The sequence below is a fragment of the Moschus berezovskii genome, chromosome 2, assembly GCF_049115385.1.
Source record: "Moschus berezovskii isolate FMDL1 chromosome 2, NW_MosBer_1.0, whole genome shotgun sequence".
Taxonomy (NCBI): Eukaryota; Metazoa; Chordata; class Mammalia; order Artiodactyla; family Moschidae; genus Moschus; species Moschus berezovskii.
Genome location: NC_142461.1, coordinates 138,901,353 through 138,923,723, shown reverse-complemented (window position 1 = coordinate 138,923,723; position 22,371 = coordinate 138,901,353). Strand labels below are relative to the sequence as shown.

The 22,371-nt window shown below is 41.0% G+C and overlaps 1 protein-coding gene across 1 annotated transcript in view; it reads left to right on the top strand.

Moving 5' to 3' along the window:
- Positions 1 to 18,779, top strand: part of NIPA1 (NIPA magnesium transporter 1) — a 56,032-nt gene extending 37,253 nt beyond the window's left edge. Inside the window, exons 4-5 of the mRNA XM_055397976.2 lie at positions 10,545 to 10,705; positions 12,840 to 18,779. Coding sequence (XP_055253951.1) covers positions 10,545 to 10,705; positions 12,840 to 13,351 — 673 coding nt within the window. The 3' untranslated portion in view covers positions 13,352 to 18,779. The remainder of the gene's footprint in view (positions 1 to 10,544; positions 10,706 to 12,839) is intronic.
- Positions 18,780 to 22,371: the final 3,592 nt, after the last annotated feature.

Sequence of the window (22,371 nt, the reverse complement as noted above, 5' to 3'; positions counted from 1 at the left end):
TCCATGGGATTCTCCAGGCAAGAATACTGGAGTGGGTTACCATTTCCTTCTCCAGGGGATCTTCCCGACCCAGGGATCGAACCCGGGTCTCCCGCATTGGAGGCAGACGCTTTAACCTCTGAGCCACCAGGGAAGCCCAGATCTTCCCCAAAACTGAAGAGGCGGGAACACTTCCAAACTCATTTTACAAAACTAGCATTACTGTAATTCCAACCAGATAAGGACACTGCAAAAAGGAAATAACTTACCAATATCACTTAAGAATATTGATGCAAAAATTCTTAATAGAATATTAGCAAACTTAATTCAACAATACACTAGAAAATCATAAACCGTGACCAAATGGGATTTGTATCAGGGATGCAGGGATGGTTCAACATCCATAAGTCAGTCAGCCTGCTATGTCACATTAACAGAATGAAGGATGAGCATCATATGATTACCTCAGTAGATGCAGAAAAAGCACTTGACAAAATTCAGTATCTAGTCATGATAAAAACTCTGAACAAGCTGGGTACAAAGGAACGTACTGCAACGTAGTAAAGGTCATATATGACAATTTCACAGCTGTCTTCATACCTAACAGTGAAAAGCCAAATGCTTTCTAAGATCATTAACAAGACAAGGATGCCTACTTTTGCCACTTTTATTCAACATAATACTGAAAATTATGCCAGAGGAAGGCAAGAAAAGGCAATAAAATGCATCTGCATGGGAAAGAAAGAAGTAAAATTGTATCTATTTGCAGATAACTTAATATAGAAAATCCTAAAGACTCTAACAAAAACTATTGAACTAGTAAATAAATTACTGAAGTTCAAGGTACAAACATCAGTGTACAAAAATCAGTTATGTTTCTACAGTCTAACAATGAGCTATCAGAGAAAGAAATTAAGAAAACAATTTACAGTTGGATCAAAAACAATAAAATACCTAGGCATAAATTTAAGAAAGCTAAACTTGTAAAAACCATTGACATTGATGAAAAAAATGGAAGCAGACACAAATAAAGGCCAAGGTCTTCCATGCTTATACATTGAAAGAATTAATGTTGTTAAAATGTCCATGCTGTCCAATGCAATCTTCAGATTCAGTGCAATCCCTATCAAGATTCCAGTGGCATTTTTTTCATAGAAAGAAGACTATCAATCTTAAAATTTGTATGGACCCGCAAATATAGACAAAGCAATCTTGAGAAAGAACGAAGCTGGAGGCATCACGTTTCCTGACTTCAAACTATATTGTCAGCTATAGTAATCCAAACAATATGATATTGGCATAAAAATGGACATATAGATCAGTGGAACAGAATGGAGAACCTAGATAAAACCCACACATGTACGGGCGATTAAGACAAAAGTATCAAGAATATATAATGGAGAAAGGATAGTCTCTTCCTTAAAACTGGAAAGTCCACATATAAAAGAATGAAACTGGATTACTATTTTACTTTGTACACAAAAATCAACTCAAAACCTAAGACCTGAAACCATACCTAAAAAAAAAAAACTCCTGGAAGAAAAGTATAAGGAGTAAGCTCCTTGATATTGGTCTTAGACATTTTTTGGGTCTGATATCAAAGCAAAGGCAGCAAATGCAAAAAAGTAAGTAAGAAGGACTGCTGCTGCTAAGTCACTTCAGTCGTGTCCGACTCTGTGTGACCCCATAGACGGCAGCCCATCAGGCTCCCCCGTCCCTGGGATTCTCCAGGCAAGAACACTGGAGTGGGTCGCCATTTCCTTCTCCAGTGTGTGAAAGTGAAAAGTGAAAGTGAAGTTGCTCAGTCGTGTCCGACCCTTAGCAACCCCACGGACTGCAGCCTACCAGGCTCCTCCATCCATGGGATTTTCTAGGCAATAGTACTGGAGTGGCTTGCCATTGCCTTCTCCAGGAAGGACTACACCAGACTAAAATGCTTCAGCACAGCAATGAAAGCCATAAGCAAAATAAAAAGGCAATTTATAGAATGGGAAAAATATTTATAAATCATAGATAGGATAAGGACTTAATATCCACATTATATAAAGAACTCTTACAACTCAATAGCAAAATGCCCATAAACAATCTGATTTAAAAATTAAGCAGAGGAACTGAACAAATATTTTTTCAAAGAAGACATACAAATGGCCAATAGGTACATGAAACTGATAGCTTTCGGTGAATGGTGTCAGATTCATGATCTCTGAAGAAAATGACTTAACTTCAGGACCAGGGACCAGGCTTGATCACTCAAGAGCTTTTGTATAGCAGAGTTTTATTAAAGTGAAAAGGGACAGGGAAAGCTTCTGACATAGATATCAGAAGCGGGCCGGAGAGTACCCCCTAACTAGTTTTAGCAAGCTGTTTTATGTCTGTTGCTGCTGCTGCTGCTGCTGAGTCACTTCAGTCGTGTCCGACTCTGTGCGACCCCAGAGACGGCAGCCCACCAGTCTCCCCCATCCCTGGGATTCTCCAGGCAAGAACACTGGAGTGGGTTGCCATTTCCTTCTCCGTAGAAAGCTGTTAATCAGATAAGAGAGACACCTCAAGGCTGTCGGAGTTTCACCAGGCCCCTCTCCCACAGTATGCATTTTTGAGATTGAATGGCACGAGGTATATCATCCTCCAGCCATAAAATAATTGATATGAATACTGGTTTGTTGAGCTCTTATCAGCCAAAAGTTAGTCTTAGGTGAAACCATTTTGAAGAAAGGCAAATTCCAAAGCAGATACATAGTTTCATTAACATAGCTTAAGAAAAATGTTTCCCTAAGAAAAATGCTTTAGCATAGTCAGTGAAGCAGATATAGATGTTTTTCTGGAACTCTCTTGCTTTCTCCACGATCCAGAGGATGTTGGCAATTTGATCTCTGGGGCCTCTGCCTTTTCTAAAACCTGCTTGAACATCTGGAAGTTCACGGTTCACATATTGCTGAAGCCTGGCTTGGAGAATTTTGAGCATGACTTTACTAGCGTGTGAGATGAGTGCAATTGTGCGGTAGTTTGAGCATTCTTTGGCATTGCCTTTCTTTGGGATTGGAATGAAGACTGACCTTTTCCGGTCCTGTGGCCACTGCTGAGTTTTCAAAATTTGCTGGCATATTGAGTGCAGCACTTTCACAGCATCATCTTTCAAGACTTGAAATAGCTCAACTGGAATTCCATCACCTCCACTAGCTTTGTTCGTAGTGATGCTTTCTAAGGCCCACTTGACTTCACATTCCAGCATGTCTGGCTCTAGGTGAGTGATCACGCCATCGTGGTTATCTTGGTCGTGAAGATCTTTTTTGTACAGTTTTTCTGGGTATTCTTGCCACCTCTTCTTAAAATCTTCTGCTTCTGTCAGGTCCCTACCACTTCTGTCTTTTATCGAGCCCATCTTTGCATGAAATGTTCCCTTGGTATCTCCTATTTTCTTGTACAGATCTCTTGTCTTTCCTATTCTGTTGTTTTCCTCTATTTCTTTGCATTGATCACTAAGGAAGGCTTTCTTATCTCCCCTTGCTATTTTTTGGAACTCTGCATTCAGATGCTTATATCTTTTTCTCCTTTACTTTTCGCTTCTCTTTTCACAGCTATTTGTAAGGCCTCCTCAGACAGCCATTTTGCTTTTTTGCATTTCTTTTCCATGGGGATGGTCTTGGTCCCTGTCTCCTGTACAATGTCACGAACCTTCATCCAGAGTTCATCAGGCACTCTATCTATCAGATCTAGTCCCTTAAATCTATTTCTCACTCCCACTGTATAATCATAAGGGATTTGATTTAGGTCATATCTGAATGGTCTAGTGGTTTTCCCTACTTTCTTCAATTTAAGTCTGAATTTGGCAATAAGGAGTTCATGATCTGAGCCACAGTCAGCTCCTCGTCTTGTTTTTACTAACTGTATAGAGCTTCTCCATCTTTGGTTGCAAAGAATATAATCAATCTGATTTTGGTGTTGACCATCTGGTGACGTCCACGTGTAGAGTCTTCTCTTGTGTTGTTGGAAGAGGGTGTTTGCTATGACCAGTGCGTTCTCTTGACAAAACTCTATTAGCCTTTGTCCTGCTTCATTTCGTGCTCCAAGGCCAAATTTGCCTGTTACTCCAGGTGTTTCTTGACTGCCTACTTTTGCATTCCAGTCCCCTATAATGAAAAGGACATCTTTTTTGGGTGTTAGTTCTAAAAGGTCTTGTAGGTCTTCATAGAACCGTTCAACTTCGGCTTCTTCAGCGTTACTGGTTGGGGCATAGGCCTGGATTACTGTAATATTGAATGGTTTGCCTTGGAAACTAACAGAGATCATTCTGTCGTTTTTGAGATTGCATCCAAGTACTGCATTTCGGACTCTTGTTGACCATGATGGCTACTCCATTTCTTCTAAGGGATTCCTGCCCACAGTAGCAGATATAATGAATTAAATTCATTATATGAGTTAAATTCACCCATTCCAGTCCATTTTAGTTCACTGATTTCTAGAATGTCTACATTCACTCTTGTCATCTCCTGTTTGAAAACTTCCAATTTGCCTTGATTTGTGGAAAATTCTGAAAGAGATGGGAATCCCAGACCACCTGACCTGCCTCTTGAGAAACCTGTATGCAGGTCAGGAAGCAACAGGCAGAACTGTACATGGAACAACCGACTGGTTCCAAATAGGAAAAGGAGTGCGTCAAGGCTGTATATTGTCACCCTGCTTATTTAACTTATATGCAGAGTATATCATGAGGAACACTGGGCTGGAAGAAGCACAAGCTGGAATCAAGATTGCCGGGAGAAATATCAATAATCTCAGATATGCAGATGACACTACCCTTATGGCAGAAAGTGAAGAGGAAATCAAAAGCCTCTTGATGAAAGTGAAAGAGGAGAGTGAAAAGGTTGGCTTGAAGCTCAACATTCAGAAAACAAAGATCATGGCATCTGGTCCCATCACTTCATGGGAAATAGATGGAAAAACAGTGGAAACAGTGTCAGACTTTATTTTTTTGGGCTCCAAAATCACTGCAGATGCTGATTGCAGCCATGAAATTAAAAGACGCTTACTCCTTGGAAGGAAAGTTATGACCAACCTTGATAATATATTAAAAAGCAGAGACATTACTTTGCCAACAAAGGTCCGTCTAGTCAAGGCTATGGTTTTTCCCGTGGTCATGTATGGATGTGAGAGTTGGACTGTGAAGAAAGCTGATCGCCGAAGAATTGATGCTTTTGAACTGTGGTGTTGGAGAAGACCGCAAGGAGATCCAACTAGTCCATTCTAGGGGAGATCGATCCTGGGTGTTCATTGGAAGGACTGATGCTAAAGCTGAAACTGCAATACTTTGGCCACCTCATGCGACGAGTTGACTCACTGGAAAAAACTCTGATGCTGGGAAAGGTTGGGGGTGGGAGGAGAAGGGGACGACCGAGAGTGAGATGGCTGGATGACATCACCGACTCTGTGGACCTGAGTTTGAGTGAACTCCGGGAGTTGGTGATGGATAGGGAGGCCTGGCGTGCTGTGATTCATGGGGTCGCAGAGAGTCGGACACGACTGAGCGACTGAACTGAACTGATGGACCTAACTTTCCAGGTTCCTATGCAATATTGCTCTTTACAGCATCGGATCTTGCTTCTGTCACCAGTCACATCCACAACTGGGTATTGGTTTTGCTTTGGCTCCATCCCTTCATTCTTTCTGGAGTTACTTCTCCACTGATCTCCAGTAGCATACTGGGCACCTACCGACCTGGGGAACTCCTCATTCAGTATCCTGTCATTTTGCCTTTTGATACTGTTCATGGGGTTCTCAAGGCAAGTATACTGAAGTGGTTTGCCATTCCCTTTTCCAGTGGACCACATTCTGTCAGACCTCTCCACCATGACCTGCCTGTCTTGGGTGGTCCCACACGGCATGGCTTAGTTTCATTGAGTTAGACAGGGCTGTGGTCCATGTGATCAGATCGACTAGTTTTCTGTGATTATGATTTCAGTGTGTCTGCCCTCTGATGCCCCCTCGCAATACCTACCATCTTATTTGGGTTTCTCTTACCTTGGTCGTGGGATATCTCTTCACAGCTGCTCCAGCAAAGCGCAGCCCCTGCACCTTACCTTGGACAAGGGTTATCTCCTCAAGGCACTGTGTGGATCAAAATAAACTGGAAAATTCTGAAAGAGATGGGAATACCAGACTACCTGACCTGCCTCTTGAGAAACCTGTATGCAGGTCAGGAAGCAACAGTTCAAACTGGACATGGAACAACAGACTGTTTCCAAATAGGAAAAGGAGTACGTCAAGGTTGTATATTGTCACCCTGCTTATTTAACTTATATGCAGAATACATCATGAGGAACGCTGGGCTGGAAGAAGCACAAGCTGGAATCAAGATTGCCGGGAGAAATGTCAATAACCTCAGATATGCAGATGACACCACCCTTATGGCAGAAAGTGAAGAGGAACTCAAAAGCCTCTTGATGAAAGTGAAAGAGGAGAGTGAAAAGGTTGGCTTGAAGCTCGACATTCAGAAAACAAAGATCATGGCATCTGGTCCCATCACTTCTTGGGAAATAGATGGGGAAACAGTGTCAGACTTTATTTTTGGGGGCTTCAAATCACTGGGGATGCTGATTGCAGACATGAAATTAAAAGACGCTTACTCCTTGGAAGGAAAATTGTGACCAACGTAGATAGTATATTAAAAAGCAGAGACATTACTTTGCCAACAAAGGTCTGTCTAGTCAAGGCTATGGTTTTTCCCGTGGTCATGTATGGATGTGAGAGTTGGACTGTGAAGAAAGCTGATCGCCTAAGAATTGATGCTTTTGAAATGTGGTGCTGGAGAATACTGTTGAGAGTCCCTTGGACTGCAAGGAGATCCAACCAGTCCATTCTAAAGGAGATCAATCCTGGGTGTTCATTGGAAGGACTGATGTTAAAGCGGAAACTGCAATACTTTGGCCACCTCATGCGACGAGTTGACTCACTGGAAAAGACTCTGATGCTGGGAGGGATTGGGGGCGGGAGGAGAAGGGGACGATAGAGAATGAGATGGCTGGATGGCATCACCAAGTCGATGGACATGAGTTTGAGTGAACTCCGGGAGTTGGTGATGGACAGGGAGGCCTGGCGTGCTGTGATTCATGGGGTCGCGGAGAGTTGGACACGACTGAGTGACTGAACTGAACTGAACTGAAGAAAAATGCATTGGTTAGCTCAAGGTTTGAGACAGGTTAGGTTCAGGTGGAACCAGGTGTCTTGGCAACACTGAATTTTACAAGAAAAAATCTGACACTTGTAGTTTGTTTCCTCTTGCAGCTTAAGGGAAAGATAAAAAAATGTCTGACAGTTGCAGCCTTTTCTTCCGTTTGCAGACCCCTGGCCTTCCTGCCTGTTACCCTCTGAAGAAGATGCACAATATCATTAGTCATCAGGGAAATCCATATCAAAACCACAGTGTGATACACCTCACACCTGTTAGAATGGCCCTGATAAAAAATAAGCAAGAAGTGAGTATTGGCGAGGATGTGGAGAGAAAGGCACCGTGTGCCTCTGTGCTCTGTCTCCTTGTTCATGCACCCATCAGTAGACACTTGATTTGCCTCTACATAGTAGCTATTGTTAATAATGTTGCTGTGAACAGGAGTGTACAGATTTCAAGACTTTGCTGTCAATTCTACAGTGTGTTTTTGTTTGCTTTCTATTACTGTAAGTTTATTAAAATAGTTTATTGGCTCTTTCTTGGCATTAAGTTTCTTTCCCCTTCTCTTCTTTTGTCACACTACTCCTTACTCCACCGTCCCGTCCTAGCCCCACTCCCCAAGCCCTTCGGTGGGATTCTGCTCCTCTGGGTTGTGGCCCTGATGCCAACGTGTAACCCGTGCCTCCATCTCAGGCCAGCTGTCCAGGTGGATGTGTGCTTAGCTCTGTCGATCTCTTGCCTTTCGGCGTGGCCGCCTGTTTCTGTACAGGGCCAGATGGTCAGCATTTTAGGCTTTGTGGGCCTTGTGGCCTCTGTTGCAGCCTCTTGCCTCTGGCATCATGGTAGAAAGTAGCCACAGAGCTGACTAACTGTGTGGACATCCTTGTGATAAAGTAAGATGTTATTTACAAAAACAGGTGAAGGGCTGCCTTGGGCCTTCAGGCTTAATCTGTTGACTCCTGACTTAAGTCAAAGAGCTTCTGTATGCTTTTTGTTTCATCTTGGCTCAAAAGGTAGCAAGCTGAAGTTACTGCAGTCCAGGAAGAGAGGAGAAACGTTATCCCTCCAGTTTTCTGTTAGACACTCTATTTTGTAAAAGTACTGTTTAATTTAGTACTGGTGTAATACTGTGAGTGGAATAAAAGATGAGTTGGCCTCACGGTCCAGGATTGTCCCTGCCCCTTTCTTTCATGCATGGCAGCCCCTTCCCCTCTTGCCGTAGGCCCACCCACTGTCTCAGGCTGACAGCAGGCTATCTCTTTCTTCTTGGAGCTTCCCACTCCTCTGATTTCCACCTCTCTGTGCAGCTATTTGGAGCCCCTCAATTTAACATCCAGTTCCGTATTATAGAGGGGCTTCCCTGGTGGCTCACAGGTTAAAGCGTCTGCCTGCAATGCGGGAGATCTGGGTTCGACCCCTGGGTCAGGAAGATCCCCTGGAGAAGGAAATGGCAACCCACTCCAGTATTCTTGCCTGGAGAATGCCATGGACGGAGGAACCTGGTGGGCTACAGTCCATGGGGTCGCAAAGAGTCGGACATGACTGAGCAACATCACTTTCACTTTCCGTATCCTGTGTGGTTTCTTCAAATATGTTGCTTATTTTCTCAGCTACACTGCTGGGTCTCCCTGGGGACTAGGGGCACAAAGTGCTGTAAGGGAAAGATGGAAGTTTTGACCTCTCCATGGCTTCACCTCTTGTTAGCTTTGTGGCTTTGCGCTAAATGCTGATCATTTCTGAGGCTTGGTTTCCTTATCTGTGAAATGATTACTGGAAATAGTCCTGTATATATCTGGGGCTTGTGTGTCCTCCCTATAAGACATTCATATTCTCTGAGTGCCTTCGGCATGGACAGTAGCAAATTGACAATGACCAATCCCATGATTTAGAAAAAGCCCAGGTTTCCCAATTCAGATTATATACAGGGAACTAAGAAACGCTATTACCAGCTTTAGAAAGTGAAGTGGAACTAAAGAGCCTCTTGATGAAGGTGAAAGTGGAGAGTGAAAAAGCTGGCTTAAAACTGAACATTCAAAAAATAAAATCAGGGAGGGGCCATGGGTAAACCTATGGCTGTTTCATGTTGATGTTTGGTAGAAACCAATGCAATACCGTAAAGCAATTATCCTTCAAATTAATTAAAACAAACAAAAACAAAAAATAAGATCATGGCATCCGGTCCCATCACTTCTTGGCAAACAGAAGGGGAAATAGTGGAAGCAGTGACAGATTTAATTTTTTTGGGCTCCAAAATCGCTGAGGAAGGTGACTGCAGCCATGAAATTAAAAGATGTTTGCTCCATGAAACGAAAGCTGTGACAAACCTAGACAGCATATTAAAAAGCAGAGACATTACTTGGCCAACAAAGGTCTATACAGTCAAAGGTATAGTTTTTCCAGTGATCCTATGCGGATGTGAAAGTTGGACCATAAAGCAGGCTGAGTGCCGAAGAACGGATGCCTTCAAATTGTGGTGCTGGAGAAGGCTTTTGAGAGTCCCTTGGACTGCAAGGAGATCAAACTAGTCAGTCCTAAAGGAAATCAACCCTGAATATTTATTGGAAGGACTGATGCTGAAGCTGAAGCTCCAGTAGTTTGGGCACCTGATGCAAAGAGCTAGCTCACTGGAAAAGACCCTGATGCTGGGAAAGACTGAAGGCAAAAGGAAAGGTGGGCGGCAGAGGATGAGATAGTTAGATCACATCACTGCCTCAATGGACATGAACTTGAGCCAACTCCAAGAAATAGTGAAGGACAGGGAAGCCTGGCATGTTGCAGTCCATGGGGCTGCAAAGAGTGAGACACAACTTAGCAACTGAACAACTATTACCAGCCTTAAAATCATAGATGTTTTATGAGGAATGTTTTTTCTTGCATTAAAGAAGTAATGTGATCACATTTTAAAAGTGATCACCCTGATTCTATCATAATTCAATTTCTGTTAGCATTTTTATTTTTTTTGTTATTTGTGCACTTTCTCAATTTAATTCATTTTAACGTTAAGTGTTTTGATCATAAATTACTTGTAATTATTTTACCAACTTTCATATCCTACTTAACATAGTTTTTTTGGACTGTTTACTTTTTAAAATATGGAAGCAATATTTTAATTTTTGGTCAATCATAAAACTTACTTTTCTATCCTGGTATATTTCATAGCTCCTGAAATAATATTGTGGTATGACTTAAGAGTATGATTGTATATTGGCTCTGCATGGAATTGGTATGAAAATCCTGTTTGCATTGAAATAGCAACTTCAATAAATTCCTAATCCTTCTACACTTAAAAACTAATTTAAAAATAAAATGTGACTATAAAGAAAAGGTAGCTTTAATAACATCTGCAATGTGAATAAGCAGGTCAGATAGTTTGATTTAATCATTTCTTATTTTAAAATTGAAGGTCCATTTTAGCTTCTTATCTTCTGAAAGAAAAGCTCAACATCTTGGGCAAGTTGGGGTGTCTGCTAAGCTGTGCGGGTTCTGTCGTGCTGATTATCCATTCCCCGAAATCTGAGAGTGTGACTACTCAGGCTGAGTTGGAGGAGAAGCTGACCAATCCAGGTAACTCAGGCCTCACTGCCAGAGAGCTTGCTGCCTCCATCATGGCTATCCCCAGGGGAGCTGTACCCTCTGCCCTGCCCTGCTGTGTGGTCTGTCCTCCAGGCCCTTGGTTCCTCTTTGCTCACCACTGTCCACAGCTGTCCCCTGGGGCTGCCCTGCTGACCTGGCCCCTTTGCTGCCTCCTGGGACTGGACCTTGTACATTGACATTGCCTCCCTATCCATAGCACAACAGGTGCCAATTCTGCGGGTCCCCCACAGGTTGTTTCCCTTAGGACCACCGTGTGTCAAGGCCTTGGTTCCTCCCTCTCTTTGAGAGCCAAGGCCTGATTTAATTCATCTTTAGAGACCCTATAGAGCTCTGTATGTGTTTTTTGTTTGTTCTTTGGTATGTATTTTTTACCTAGTTTCTCTTTGTTTCCTTTTATGATAATTGCAGTCACCACCCTGCCACCCCCACCCCCATCCCCATGAGGCTCAAAAGACGAAACTCCTGCACATTCAGCGTTAGTTGCTCAGTCATGTTCTACTCTTTGTGACCCCACGGACTGTAGCCCATGAAGCTTCTCTGTTCATGGGATTCTCCAGGCAAGATTACTGGAGGAGGTAGCCGTTCCTTCTCCAGGGGAACTTCCCAGCCCAGGAACTGAACCAGGTCTCCTGCATTGCAGGCAGATTCTTTACCATCTGAACCACCAGGGAAATCCACTACACATTCAGGCTCAGCTGCTTTTTCTGATTTTTCCACAAACACAGCCCATGCTTTTGCAGTATTTTATAATACCTTTGTGCACACTGCTGTCTCTGCACTTCACTGCCTCTTCCCCTGTTTATAGGTCAGGTTCCCAGACAGCTTTCAGCTGTAGTGTCTTCCTGAATCCTCTCTTGCAGCTCCAAGGTCCTTTTCCTTACCCTTGAGGAAGAGGGGACTCCCACCACCTGTTTGCTGGTACACATGTCCAGGCTGTACCCAGCCCTCTCAGGCCCAGTGCCTAGCACCCACTTTACAATCTGGGAATGAAATTCATGGCAAATACAACTTCCTTGTACATATAAATAGCAGTCAACATAATGCCCTAAGAATAATATTTTGGAATAAATAGAATGCTCAAGTATAGCCACAGGAATAGATACATTAAAGCCAGCAGACCCCACAGCATATGTGGAGTTGCTGACAATCTGGCAGGTGCAAAACAGATGATGCGGAGGTGTTGTCTTATTGACTCACTTGGGATTTTGCCATCATCGATGGGATCTTCTTCTTCTTATTATTTTCCTTTAGCTGGACCACACAGCATGCAGGATCTCAGTTCCCTGACCTGGGGTTAAACCCTGACTCTGTCGGTGAAAGCCTGGAATCCTAACTAGCTGGCCACAAGCAAACTCCCAGCAGTGGTATCTTCTGAAATGGAAAATAACTCTTGAAGTACTAAGAAATTCAGTACATATAAAATGCTTGGCAAATTACTTTGTTTTATACATAAAACAGGTTCTATGCTCTGATTATTATAAACATTTTTCAGTTACCTGTCCAAGGTGACATTCAGAAGTTGTGCGGAGAACCCGATGATTTTTCTTTGTGTGAAACTCTCTACACACCTAAGGACCCGTGGCTTCTGCGTGCAGCCTTCAGTCCCTGCCACAGCCAGAGACACCCCACAGTGTTCCCTCATGTTCTTTAAGACCCCACATGACTCTCTTTCCCTGCCCTCCCCCAACTCTGCGTAGGGTTTGTTGAATTGACCATCTTGTGAACTGGCTTAAAAAATTCTTGAGACTTCCCAGGCAGTCCAATGTTTGGGACTCCGTGTTTCCGCTACAGGTGGCATGGGTCTGATCCCTGGTGGGGATAGTTCTATGTGCCATGCCGTGTGCGCAAAAAAAGAAAAATAAAAATCTCACGGTGTATATGTTGACTTTTAATGTTATAAAATATTACTAATGGAAGAATTACTTATTGACTTGTAAGATGTAGGAGCTAATAGTGATGGGAAAACATTTTTGTGGAATGGGTCTGGTAAAGCACACTGGGAGCAGGAGAGCGTCCTGGCGGCGCGGGCAGGGGCAGGTGGTGGGGCGTATGGTGGGGGCTGCTCTGCTAGCCCCCCGGTCACCGTGTGCCCCCTGTTTTCCAGTGTTTGTGGGCTATCTGTGCATCGTGCTGCTCATGCTGCTGCTGCTCATCTTCTGGATCGCACCGGCCCACGGGCCCACCAACATCATGGTCTACATCAGCATCTGCTCCTTGCTGGGCAGTTTCACCGTGCCTTCCACCAAGGGCATTGGGCTGGCTGCCCAAGACATCTTCCACAACAACCCGTCTAGTCAGCGGGCCCTCTGCCTGTGCCTGGTGCTCCTGGCCGTGCTGGGCTGCAGCATCATCGTCCAGTTCAGGTACATCAACAAGGCCCTGGAGTGCTTCGACTCCTCTGTGTTTGGGGCCATCTACTATGTGGTGTTCACCACGCTGGTCTTGCTGGCCTCAGCCATCCTCTTCCGGGAATGGAGCAACGTGGGTCTGGTGGACTTCTTGGGCATGGCCTGCGGGTTCACCACTGTCTCCGTTGGAATTGTCCTTATACAGGTGTTCAAAGAGTTCAACTTCAACCTGGGGGAGATGAACAAATCTAATGTGAAAACGGACTAGGATGTAACAGGAAACTGTATGGCTTGAGGAACAGAAAGAAGATATGGTTTCTGGTCCTAATTTGATGTGAAGTAGAAGAGTAAATTTTCACAAGTAAATCTCTTGTGTTGGAGTTGCTTGTATATGATGAATAGGCTGATGGAGAATGACGATGCGTTGCTTAGCACTGGAGTGTGGACTCAGCCTTCTGTTCTCTGAAGTTGCTCAATGGTTGCCTGAGTGTCATCTCTCTCTGATGAGAGGAACCTTATGTTCATTGCCATTAACCTGGAAGCTTTGATGAATAGTCTTTGCTTTTAAAACACTATCATTATTTAAATAGAACGGGCCTATTCTGGTTAGTGTTTCCAGGGGAGCAGATATTCTTATTTAGAAGCTTACTTTGGAAATGGGAGAAAGTGTTGTCTTGAAGTCTGACTCTACAGTAAATGTGTCTTTAGTCTTGTTATTTTGCATTAAGCATGTATAACATTCAGGTGTTCCATCCAAATCAGAGGTATATACATTTAATTGTTTTTAATCCTCTCATGTGTTGACTCTCCTACCCCGACTCCTAGACATTTTAATTGGAAACAGAGAGAGAAGAGTGAATGGATACCATATACTGTTCCATTTGCAGGATGATTTTCAGTAGCTCAAATCAATTTCAGTGCCTTTATCACTTGAACTATTCACTTAATTTGACTATTACTGTGTGTATGTTCTCTTAGATTAGAAGAATGCAACTTCCATGATTATACTTTAGTATTTCACTATTCAAACCATAAATCTTCAAAGCAGTTATAAATTATAGTATATTATTTATTGGAAGAGAATCAAGGTGAAAGACACATTAAAGTAAGTTGATCCTTTCAGCATGTGGTATAGTCCAATGAAAGACAATTGACTAGGTAGCATGAGGTATTTTATTTGTATTCAGTCTAATATAACTGGGATCCAGTATTAAATTTACCCATGTTCTCATTCAGCAAGCATTGTGTCCACTAAGAAATTATTTAAGTTGATAATAAGGCTGTTAAATGACAGAGTAACTGTTCAGTGGCACGTATGAGTTCAGGAACAAGTTAAAGGACACAATTAAGCTTAAGTTTTTTTGGTTTTTTTTTTGCTACAAATTGGAACACATAGTTTTAGAAAGAATTTCTAGCAAAAATGAAAACAGTTTAACCATCTCCCTGTTGTTTGAGATGACAAAGCACTCTGTAGTCCCTCACCCAATCTCTCATTAAACTTCTGAAATGCAAAATAGCCATTAATTATCCCAGCATTTGGATCAAAAGAGGTCATTTGCCTGTCTATAGTAACCTTCCATGTGTAGGAAATAGTAACAAAGCACAGAGTGATGCAAATATTCATCAAGATATCATGTACTTCGTCTGCAATATTGTTCCCCCATCCCACCCTGCGAGGCCTGTGGGATTTCCGTACCAGGGATTGAAATGGTGCCCCATGGAAGTGCAGTCTTAACCACTGGACCACCAGGAAAGTCCTCAGGGCAGTGTTTTGTCTAAATAGGGAACTAAGCCAAGTTGAAAGATGGGATTGAGTAAGGTGATGGGATTGACTTGGTGAAGCAGAACATGGAATTTAATAATAACTAGTTAAAATTACTGAGGAATGTCAATAGAAAAAAATGTATTTTTTTAAGATAAAAAGAACATTTCTAAAGACCCAAGGGATAGTTCCCTAAAATGTTGAATAAAGAGGCTAAATAAAACAAGGATAGAGCAAAAAACACCCTTATGTATTAAAAGTACATTGGATGATCATGCGTTGTCAGTGAGCTGTGAACAGCAGCAAGATTATTTTAAAAATTTTCTAAATCTTATAGTAACTGATAGTTAATAACTGCTCAGAAATCCATTCCTCTTTTTATCAACTCTTGAAGGTTTATTTTTTACCATCAGTATTTTTAGGAATACAGGCCTTAATTTATTGAACTGAATTTTCTAAAAATGTAGGTGTATAAATATACTTTTGAGCATAAAAATAGTTTCCTAGGTAAGGAGTTGAGATATTAAAAAAATACATGTAGGTATACAAGTATCATAAGAAAGTTCATGGAAATTATACCATTTTTTTGGTTGCAGTTGTGAAGCTTAGTTTATTTAAATCCATCTATTGATGTTCCTGATTGCAGTTAAGCCTTGATTATTCCATAGATACTTAGAGGTGATATTTTCTGGATTATCTCCCTATGATTTTTTTTTTAGTAAAATAAAATCTCAGAGTATAAACCATTTGTCCTCTCTTGAAGGTGATAAGCCCCAGAATAGTTAGACTCTTCCGAATTTATATCTGTTTAGCAGATTACTTTGGTAGGATGCACAGCTTTTCTTCCAGTGGAATGCAATTCATATCATCCATTGTATTCCAAGTGTGACTGTAGCCTGGAAGTAACTGACATGACCAGCAGTCTAACAGCCTACTTTTCAAGTTTGACATAGAGCATATAACTTCTGACTTACAGTATTTATTTTACACATCTGTGTTTTTATAATTTATTTGGAATTTAAAACAATAAAAGCTTTAAAGAGAAAGGCCCAGAATGGGGATAGGTCTTACAGTGATCTTTCCAAAAGTAAACATTTTCATTATCATGCTATTCTCTGGGTTTTATCTTTGATAAAACTAAGGAAAAAATTGTCCACTTGTTTTCAAGCCTCCTGTAAAATAGTATGTTTGTGATCAAAACTTGCACATTTACCTGGATAGATACCTAAATAGGCCATATCTCTCCTCTTGTACTTGGACAATGCCTTGTTTTCTCCTCTGAATCTTTGCATTTAAAAAGATTGCTTCCTGTTCTGCACAGTGGTCAAGTGTAGGGCCTATTAAGGAGTCTAACCCAAACCCAGCACTGAGACCACCCTGCGTATTTTGCTGTTCTGTAGGACTGCTCCATCTCTGCAGAGAAGAATCCAGACAGGAAGGGCAGTCTCCCCGCTGCCACATGGGGGGCAGGAACTCCCCACGGGTGGGTCTTCGGGGGTATCATCACTCAGATCTTATTATGGTCTTTTCACATGAGAAAGTTAATGAAATACACTTTGCTGCTCTTAGTTCAGCAATAAGAAATATTCTTTCAAGTCCTACTTTTCAAGCCAATTTGTTATATGCAGTTTTATTTCCAGAAGTTGATTCTAGCTATAGTCAATAGATTGGTCTTTGGGTTTTTCCTTGGGTTTCTCGTCTGATAGAAGAACGTACTATTGAAGTAGGCAGTCACCATTCATCTTCCTTCTTCACTGACCTCTCAGCTCTTTGTAAATACCATGCTCACTTCTAGAGGCCAGTTCCTCGACATCTGTAAAATGCTTGAGATGCACTATCTATAGGCGTGGATGAGTCCACGGAGACTGAGGCGTTTGTTGGTCACAGGCTACTGTCGTGCTGCCTGATTCTTGTTGGGAGATGATACCTCTCTTTTCTGAGCTTCTCAGCTAACCCAGAAGAGCAGTCTACAGAGCTCTGCCCATCACTCTTCTTTGATGCCTACTTGATTCTGACTTAGAGTTCCTGGGACTGAGTAGGAACCTGCAAAGAGAAGAAGCGTTAGTTTAGATCTGTTCATGACTGACCAGTTGTCTCCAGTGGTCTGATGAGGTTGCCCTTACTGTGTCTGACACCATGGAAATAGTTCGCCCATCAAGCAGGATTTGATGGCATCTTGGTGTTCTACCTTCTCAGGGACCAAAAACGTAACATTAACTCCTTAGCATTGACCTTCCTCTCAAAGACATGTCTGTGCTATTAATAGTTTTTCATATGTTTTACTCATAATCATAGCTAGAGGTCTGTTAGTTTGAGTTGGGAAGAGAAAGACCAATGTGTACACCAGTCACACCATAAAACAGTTTATCATATAAAATACCTCAACCTTCTGTATTCCTCACCTCGGCCTCAAAGTTGTACTGGTGATAAATTTTGAGGGTCTATCCTATAGCTTATAGGTGAGTTTTCACATCTGGCCAGATTCTTATACCTCCGTCATATACTTGAATAGATTATGAATTATAGGAATGGGAACAAGAATTTGGCCCAGTTTCACAACTCATTTATTTTCATATGTATTTCTCACATGCTGTTAAATGCAACAAAAGAATTATATTTTAAAAAAGTGTAACTTTCTGTTACATCAAAAAATACTGTCTAGTGAAAAGTTGATATTCAGTAGAACAATGATCATGTAAATAAACATCTATTTCAAATGTACCCAATATGATAAAAAGCATAGTCTAGGCCCCAGAGCATGAGCCGGGAGGATTTATTTGTTCTTTTCTCTATTTTCCTCTGAATTGTGCAACTGTAGGTGAGTCACTTAACCTTTCTGTGCCTCAGTTTCTCTACCTCTAAAGGGTGGGATGGTCTCTGTATCTGTGTAAGAGCGCTTGCATGTTTAGCATATGCTGGTCACCTCAGACCAGAGTGCATGTACAGGACTCCTTGGGAGTGATGGACTGGGCATCCTGTCTGCTCAGGACCATGCAACTTCGAGCACTGACTAAGCAAAGGAAGCACTGGGTGTAAAGCTTGCATGATTCTATGAAGCTTTAATTTTCCTTTTTTTTGTTTTAAAAAGAAGGGTTTTATATATTCTGTTGTAAAATATGGAAATTAAACAAGGACTTTAAAAAGCTGCACTGAGAGATCACATTCTGATGGTGTGATAAGCTTTTCTGACATTCCACAAAGGTGTATGTTCTGCAGAAGAATCAATGACCTGTAAACCAGATGAATTCTGTTGTGTTTACTTTGTAATGGGTGATGCTAAACTTCCTGCTTCCGAGCGGCTCAACCCTGACCATGAACTACCTGACACCAGGTGCATGTCAGGAACTCCCAGACCATTAGTGCCAAGGGTCACACTGAAAAGTGCAGAATCTCTCTTTCATTTGTCAGACCATAATAATTTGCCCCAACCCCAACCTCATGTCAGTGTTTTTACACTTTGGAAAAATTTAAGAGTACTGTTTTTCAGTAGAATTCCTGAGTGTTTTTGCCTCTTTAAATAACTTTCTTGTAAAATGGAATATAATTGTGAAAGAGGAATAAAACTAGATAAAAAATGTAAAATGTTGGTTGGTTGCATAAAATTTTTTTCATGTAAATGTATCAGGAGCTTCCAATTAGCACACACACATATTTGTCAATGACTAATACTTGCTTATATTCTGCTTTATAGAAGTAGTCATAGCATGTTGTAATTGCCTTATGTAAATAAAAGGCTATTTATTAAGTTTTCGAATAATATTTATTAATATGTATGTGTTTTAAAATAAAATAACTTATTTCTAGCTGAACACTCGTTGGTTTTTTGCCCTTTACATGAGAAGTTTGTGTGGTCTCAGGTTCCATACCATCTTAATTTCTGAATCAGATGCTTCCCATTTTCTTCATAGAAACAAATAGACCAGGTCCCCATCAGGATGTAGAAGATGTCCACTCATGCATATCTTAGGAAGCAAATCTATGATGTGTGAAGGAATTCACCACCCAGTGACTACCTTCTGATACAGTGAAATGATGTATTAAAGAAAACCATTTGTATTTTAATATGTTAATGTCTTTTACATGTTTTTGAGGTATATAACATATAACAGATTTTAAATACATGGAAAATTTGAGAATCATAACACATTTTAATACTCTGTCATAAAAAATCTTGTCACTAATATTTATTAGTGTCCTAAAGTAATTTTATTAAATGAAAAAAAATTTGAGCAAAATACTTTTCCTTAGGCTCTATCCAAAAAGACTTAATTACTCACATTTTGATCATAGTATATCTGTACAGAAATCAGGAAAAAACATTTTAAGAAATCACCAAATGGATAACCCTTTCTACATAGGTTTTTGGGATGAAATGTGTAAGTGCAAAATTCTTCAAAAACTTGCCTGGGTTGGTTACTATTACAAAACTGTTAGTCGTAGCTGGAAGCCAAGTATACTACTATTGAACCTGAGCTCTATATCTGATTCTGAGGAGTATAGAGAATCAGATGTGCTCCCCAGTTTCCACTTTCTCTGTTGATGAGTTATATCTCTGTCAGTTGACCTTTAGACATCACATGCCAGCATCTTTGATGTAATATTAATCACACCATATTTTTAACCTCATATCATAGGTAGTTTCAAAGACTTTGTTTTAGAAAACTGAGGCAGTCAAGAAATAGAGAAATAAACAGATAAAAAAAGTATTAATTCCAGCTGAAGAAATTTTTAAGTGTAGGGTTTGGAACTGTGCTATGGCAAGCAGGATAGGAGAGATGCCAATCAGGTAACAAACACAACAGATCCATGTAACTTCATTGAGATAACGGGCTGGAAGGTGGAGGAAGTTCAAATCAGGTTGTCTGTTTATAAAATGGGGTCGTTTTATTTTGGGGGATGTCTGGAGGACCTCAGTGTTCTTCCCCTATTTTGGCATGTTTATTCAGTGTTGGTTTTCTGTTGCTGCTCTAACAAAATACCACGAACTTTGTGGTTTACAGCTACACAAACTTCCTATCTTATAGTTGTGCGGGTCAGAAGTCCAACACAGGTTTAACTGGGCTCGAGTCAAGATGCTGGCAGGATTGCATTCCCTCCAGAGGCACCTGAGACCGCGCCTCTGCCTTCCGCAGTCTCCGAGGCCAGGCACGCTCTTTGGCTTGCCTCCCTCCCCGTCTTCACCGCCAGCAGTGTGACGCTTCTCCTGCACTGCCGTGTCCTGTTGTGACTCTGACAGCCCCGCCTCCCTCTGACAGGGACCCTTGTGATTATTCTGGGCCCACCTGGACACTCCACGATTACCTTAAGATGCTTAATTTAATCACACTCACAAGGTTCTGAGGATGAGGGCTCCTGTGGATACCTTTGGGGGGCCATAATACTCCCCACCTGATCCACTCAACATTTCATCAAGTGAAGCAACTGTTAAAAGCCAACATCTGATGGCAGCCCACTCCAGTATTCTTGCCTGGGAAATCCCGTGGACAGAGGAGCATGGTGGGCTACAGTCCATGGGGTTGCAAAAGAGTCAAACATGACTTAGCAACCGAGCACACACACATGGATGTGTACAAGTTTTGAAGGATTCTGTGGTTCTTAACAGTGTCACATGCTCATTAAAATAATTAAATATATAAAAAAAGCCAACATCTGGCTTTTAATAAATATCCTAGTGTTCTACCCAAAAATTCATTTCAAGCTATTACTTTTTCAGAGCTCTCCCCTCTCCCTCCAACAAATGTATTAGAAAATGCCTACTACATGTGTCAGTCATCTATGGCCTTGAGTAAACTAATATTAATTGAAAAATGTATATAATAATAAACTATTAAAATGCTAAAGAATGTCACTATTTACTTTTCAGTGTAAAGGGTAAAATTACTACTAGGGGGTTGAGCTAAATTAAAAAGATTATCTGAAATGCTACTCTCATGTTTCTGGCTGACATCTATGGTAACAAAACCGAAACACAGGAGAGTACTTGAAGGACAGTTAATATATGAGAAGTAATTTTGATTTACTAATTCATGGTTTTTAAAAAATATTACTTAATAAATCTTGCCTATACTTCTATAACAATGACAACAAAAGTAGATTTTAATAGTTTTATTGAGGTATGGTTGATGTGATAAGCTTCACATATATAAAATACACAATTTGGTATGTTTTAATATATATCATATGTTGTCATATGATGAAAGCATCACCACGCGCAAAACAGTGAACATACCTATCACTCTCAAAGTTTCCTTTTACCCCACTGTAGTCTGTCTGCCTTCCTTGCCCTCTCTCCTCCCAACCATTCATCTGCTATTGATATATATTACCATCCAGTTCCTGGAATTTTATATGAATGTAATAATCTATATGTACTCTCTCTTTGGTCTGGCTTCTTTCACTTATCAGAATTACTTTGACATGCCACCATATTATAGCATGTATCAACAGTTCATTCCCTTTATTGCTCAGTAGTATTCCATTATATGGACATATCATAGTTGTTTATCCATTCATCTATTGACAGACGTTTAATTGTCTCTATTTTTTTATTATAAATAAGACTTATTGAATGTTCATTTATATTCACATTACATTCATTTACATTATATCGTTTAATGGTCTATGCTTTCATTTCTCTTGGGAAAAATTACCTAGAAGTTGACAGCTAGATCACATGGTGTGTGTTTAATTTTTTAAGAAATTGCCAAACTATTTTATAAGGAGGTTGTACCATTTTACAATCCTACTAGCAGTATATGAAAAGGCATTCAATGTTTAAAAGTTTAAAAATACCTCATGATCAATGCTTGAACACTTCTGGTATATAAGATGTGCATCATCATGTGCTGAAGAAGTTATCTGGGCATTTACGGAGCTTGTATCACATTAGCAGGGAATATTACATATACTTATAAAAATAATACACCGCGCAGACATAAGTGTCAGGTGTGTGGTGAGTTCAGATAATGAATTTGAGATGAGTCTGTGAGCTATAGTGATGAGAGAGAGATGACTAGATGAGGCGGGATTTAGTTGGTATGATTACAATACTGGCAGAAAAGAGGTGCCAGCAAATTTGTTCGGTCAACATAGTTTCAAAGCGTTATTGTTCGTATGAACTAGCCACTGCTTCCATTACAGCCACCTGCCTCCTAGAGGTACCTGTTGGAATTTATGTTATTGCTACATACCTATTCATGTCAAAAAGAGTAGCTTAATAGAATATTCCTTTATTCTTTCTCATGTATCTGTGGGTGAACAGGACAGTTTTGTGTACCTCAACCAACCTGGCTCTGTGTCTATTCTCTGGGTCAGTTAGCTGGCTTATAAGGTGCTCAGCTCCACCTGGCCTCCTCCTCCAGCCAACGACTCCAAGCTTCTCATCATGATCTAGGCTGGCAACCACCACATTTTCTTGGCTAAGGCAAAGTTGGGATGGAGTAGAACTGCAAAGCCACTCTGCAAAATGTGTGGGCAAATGGATGGGTACAGAATTAGAGCCATTTTTAACACTCTACTGCATCATT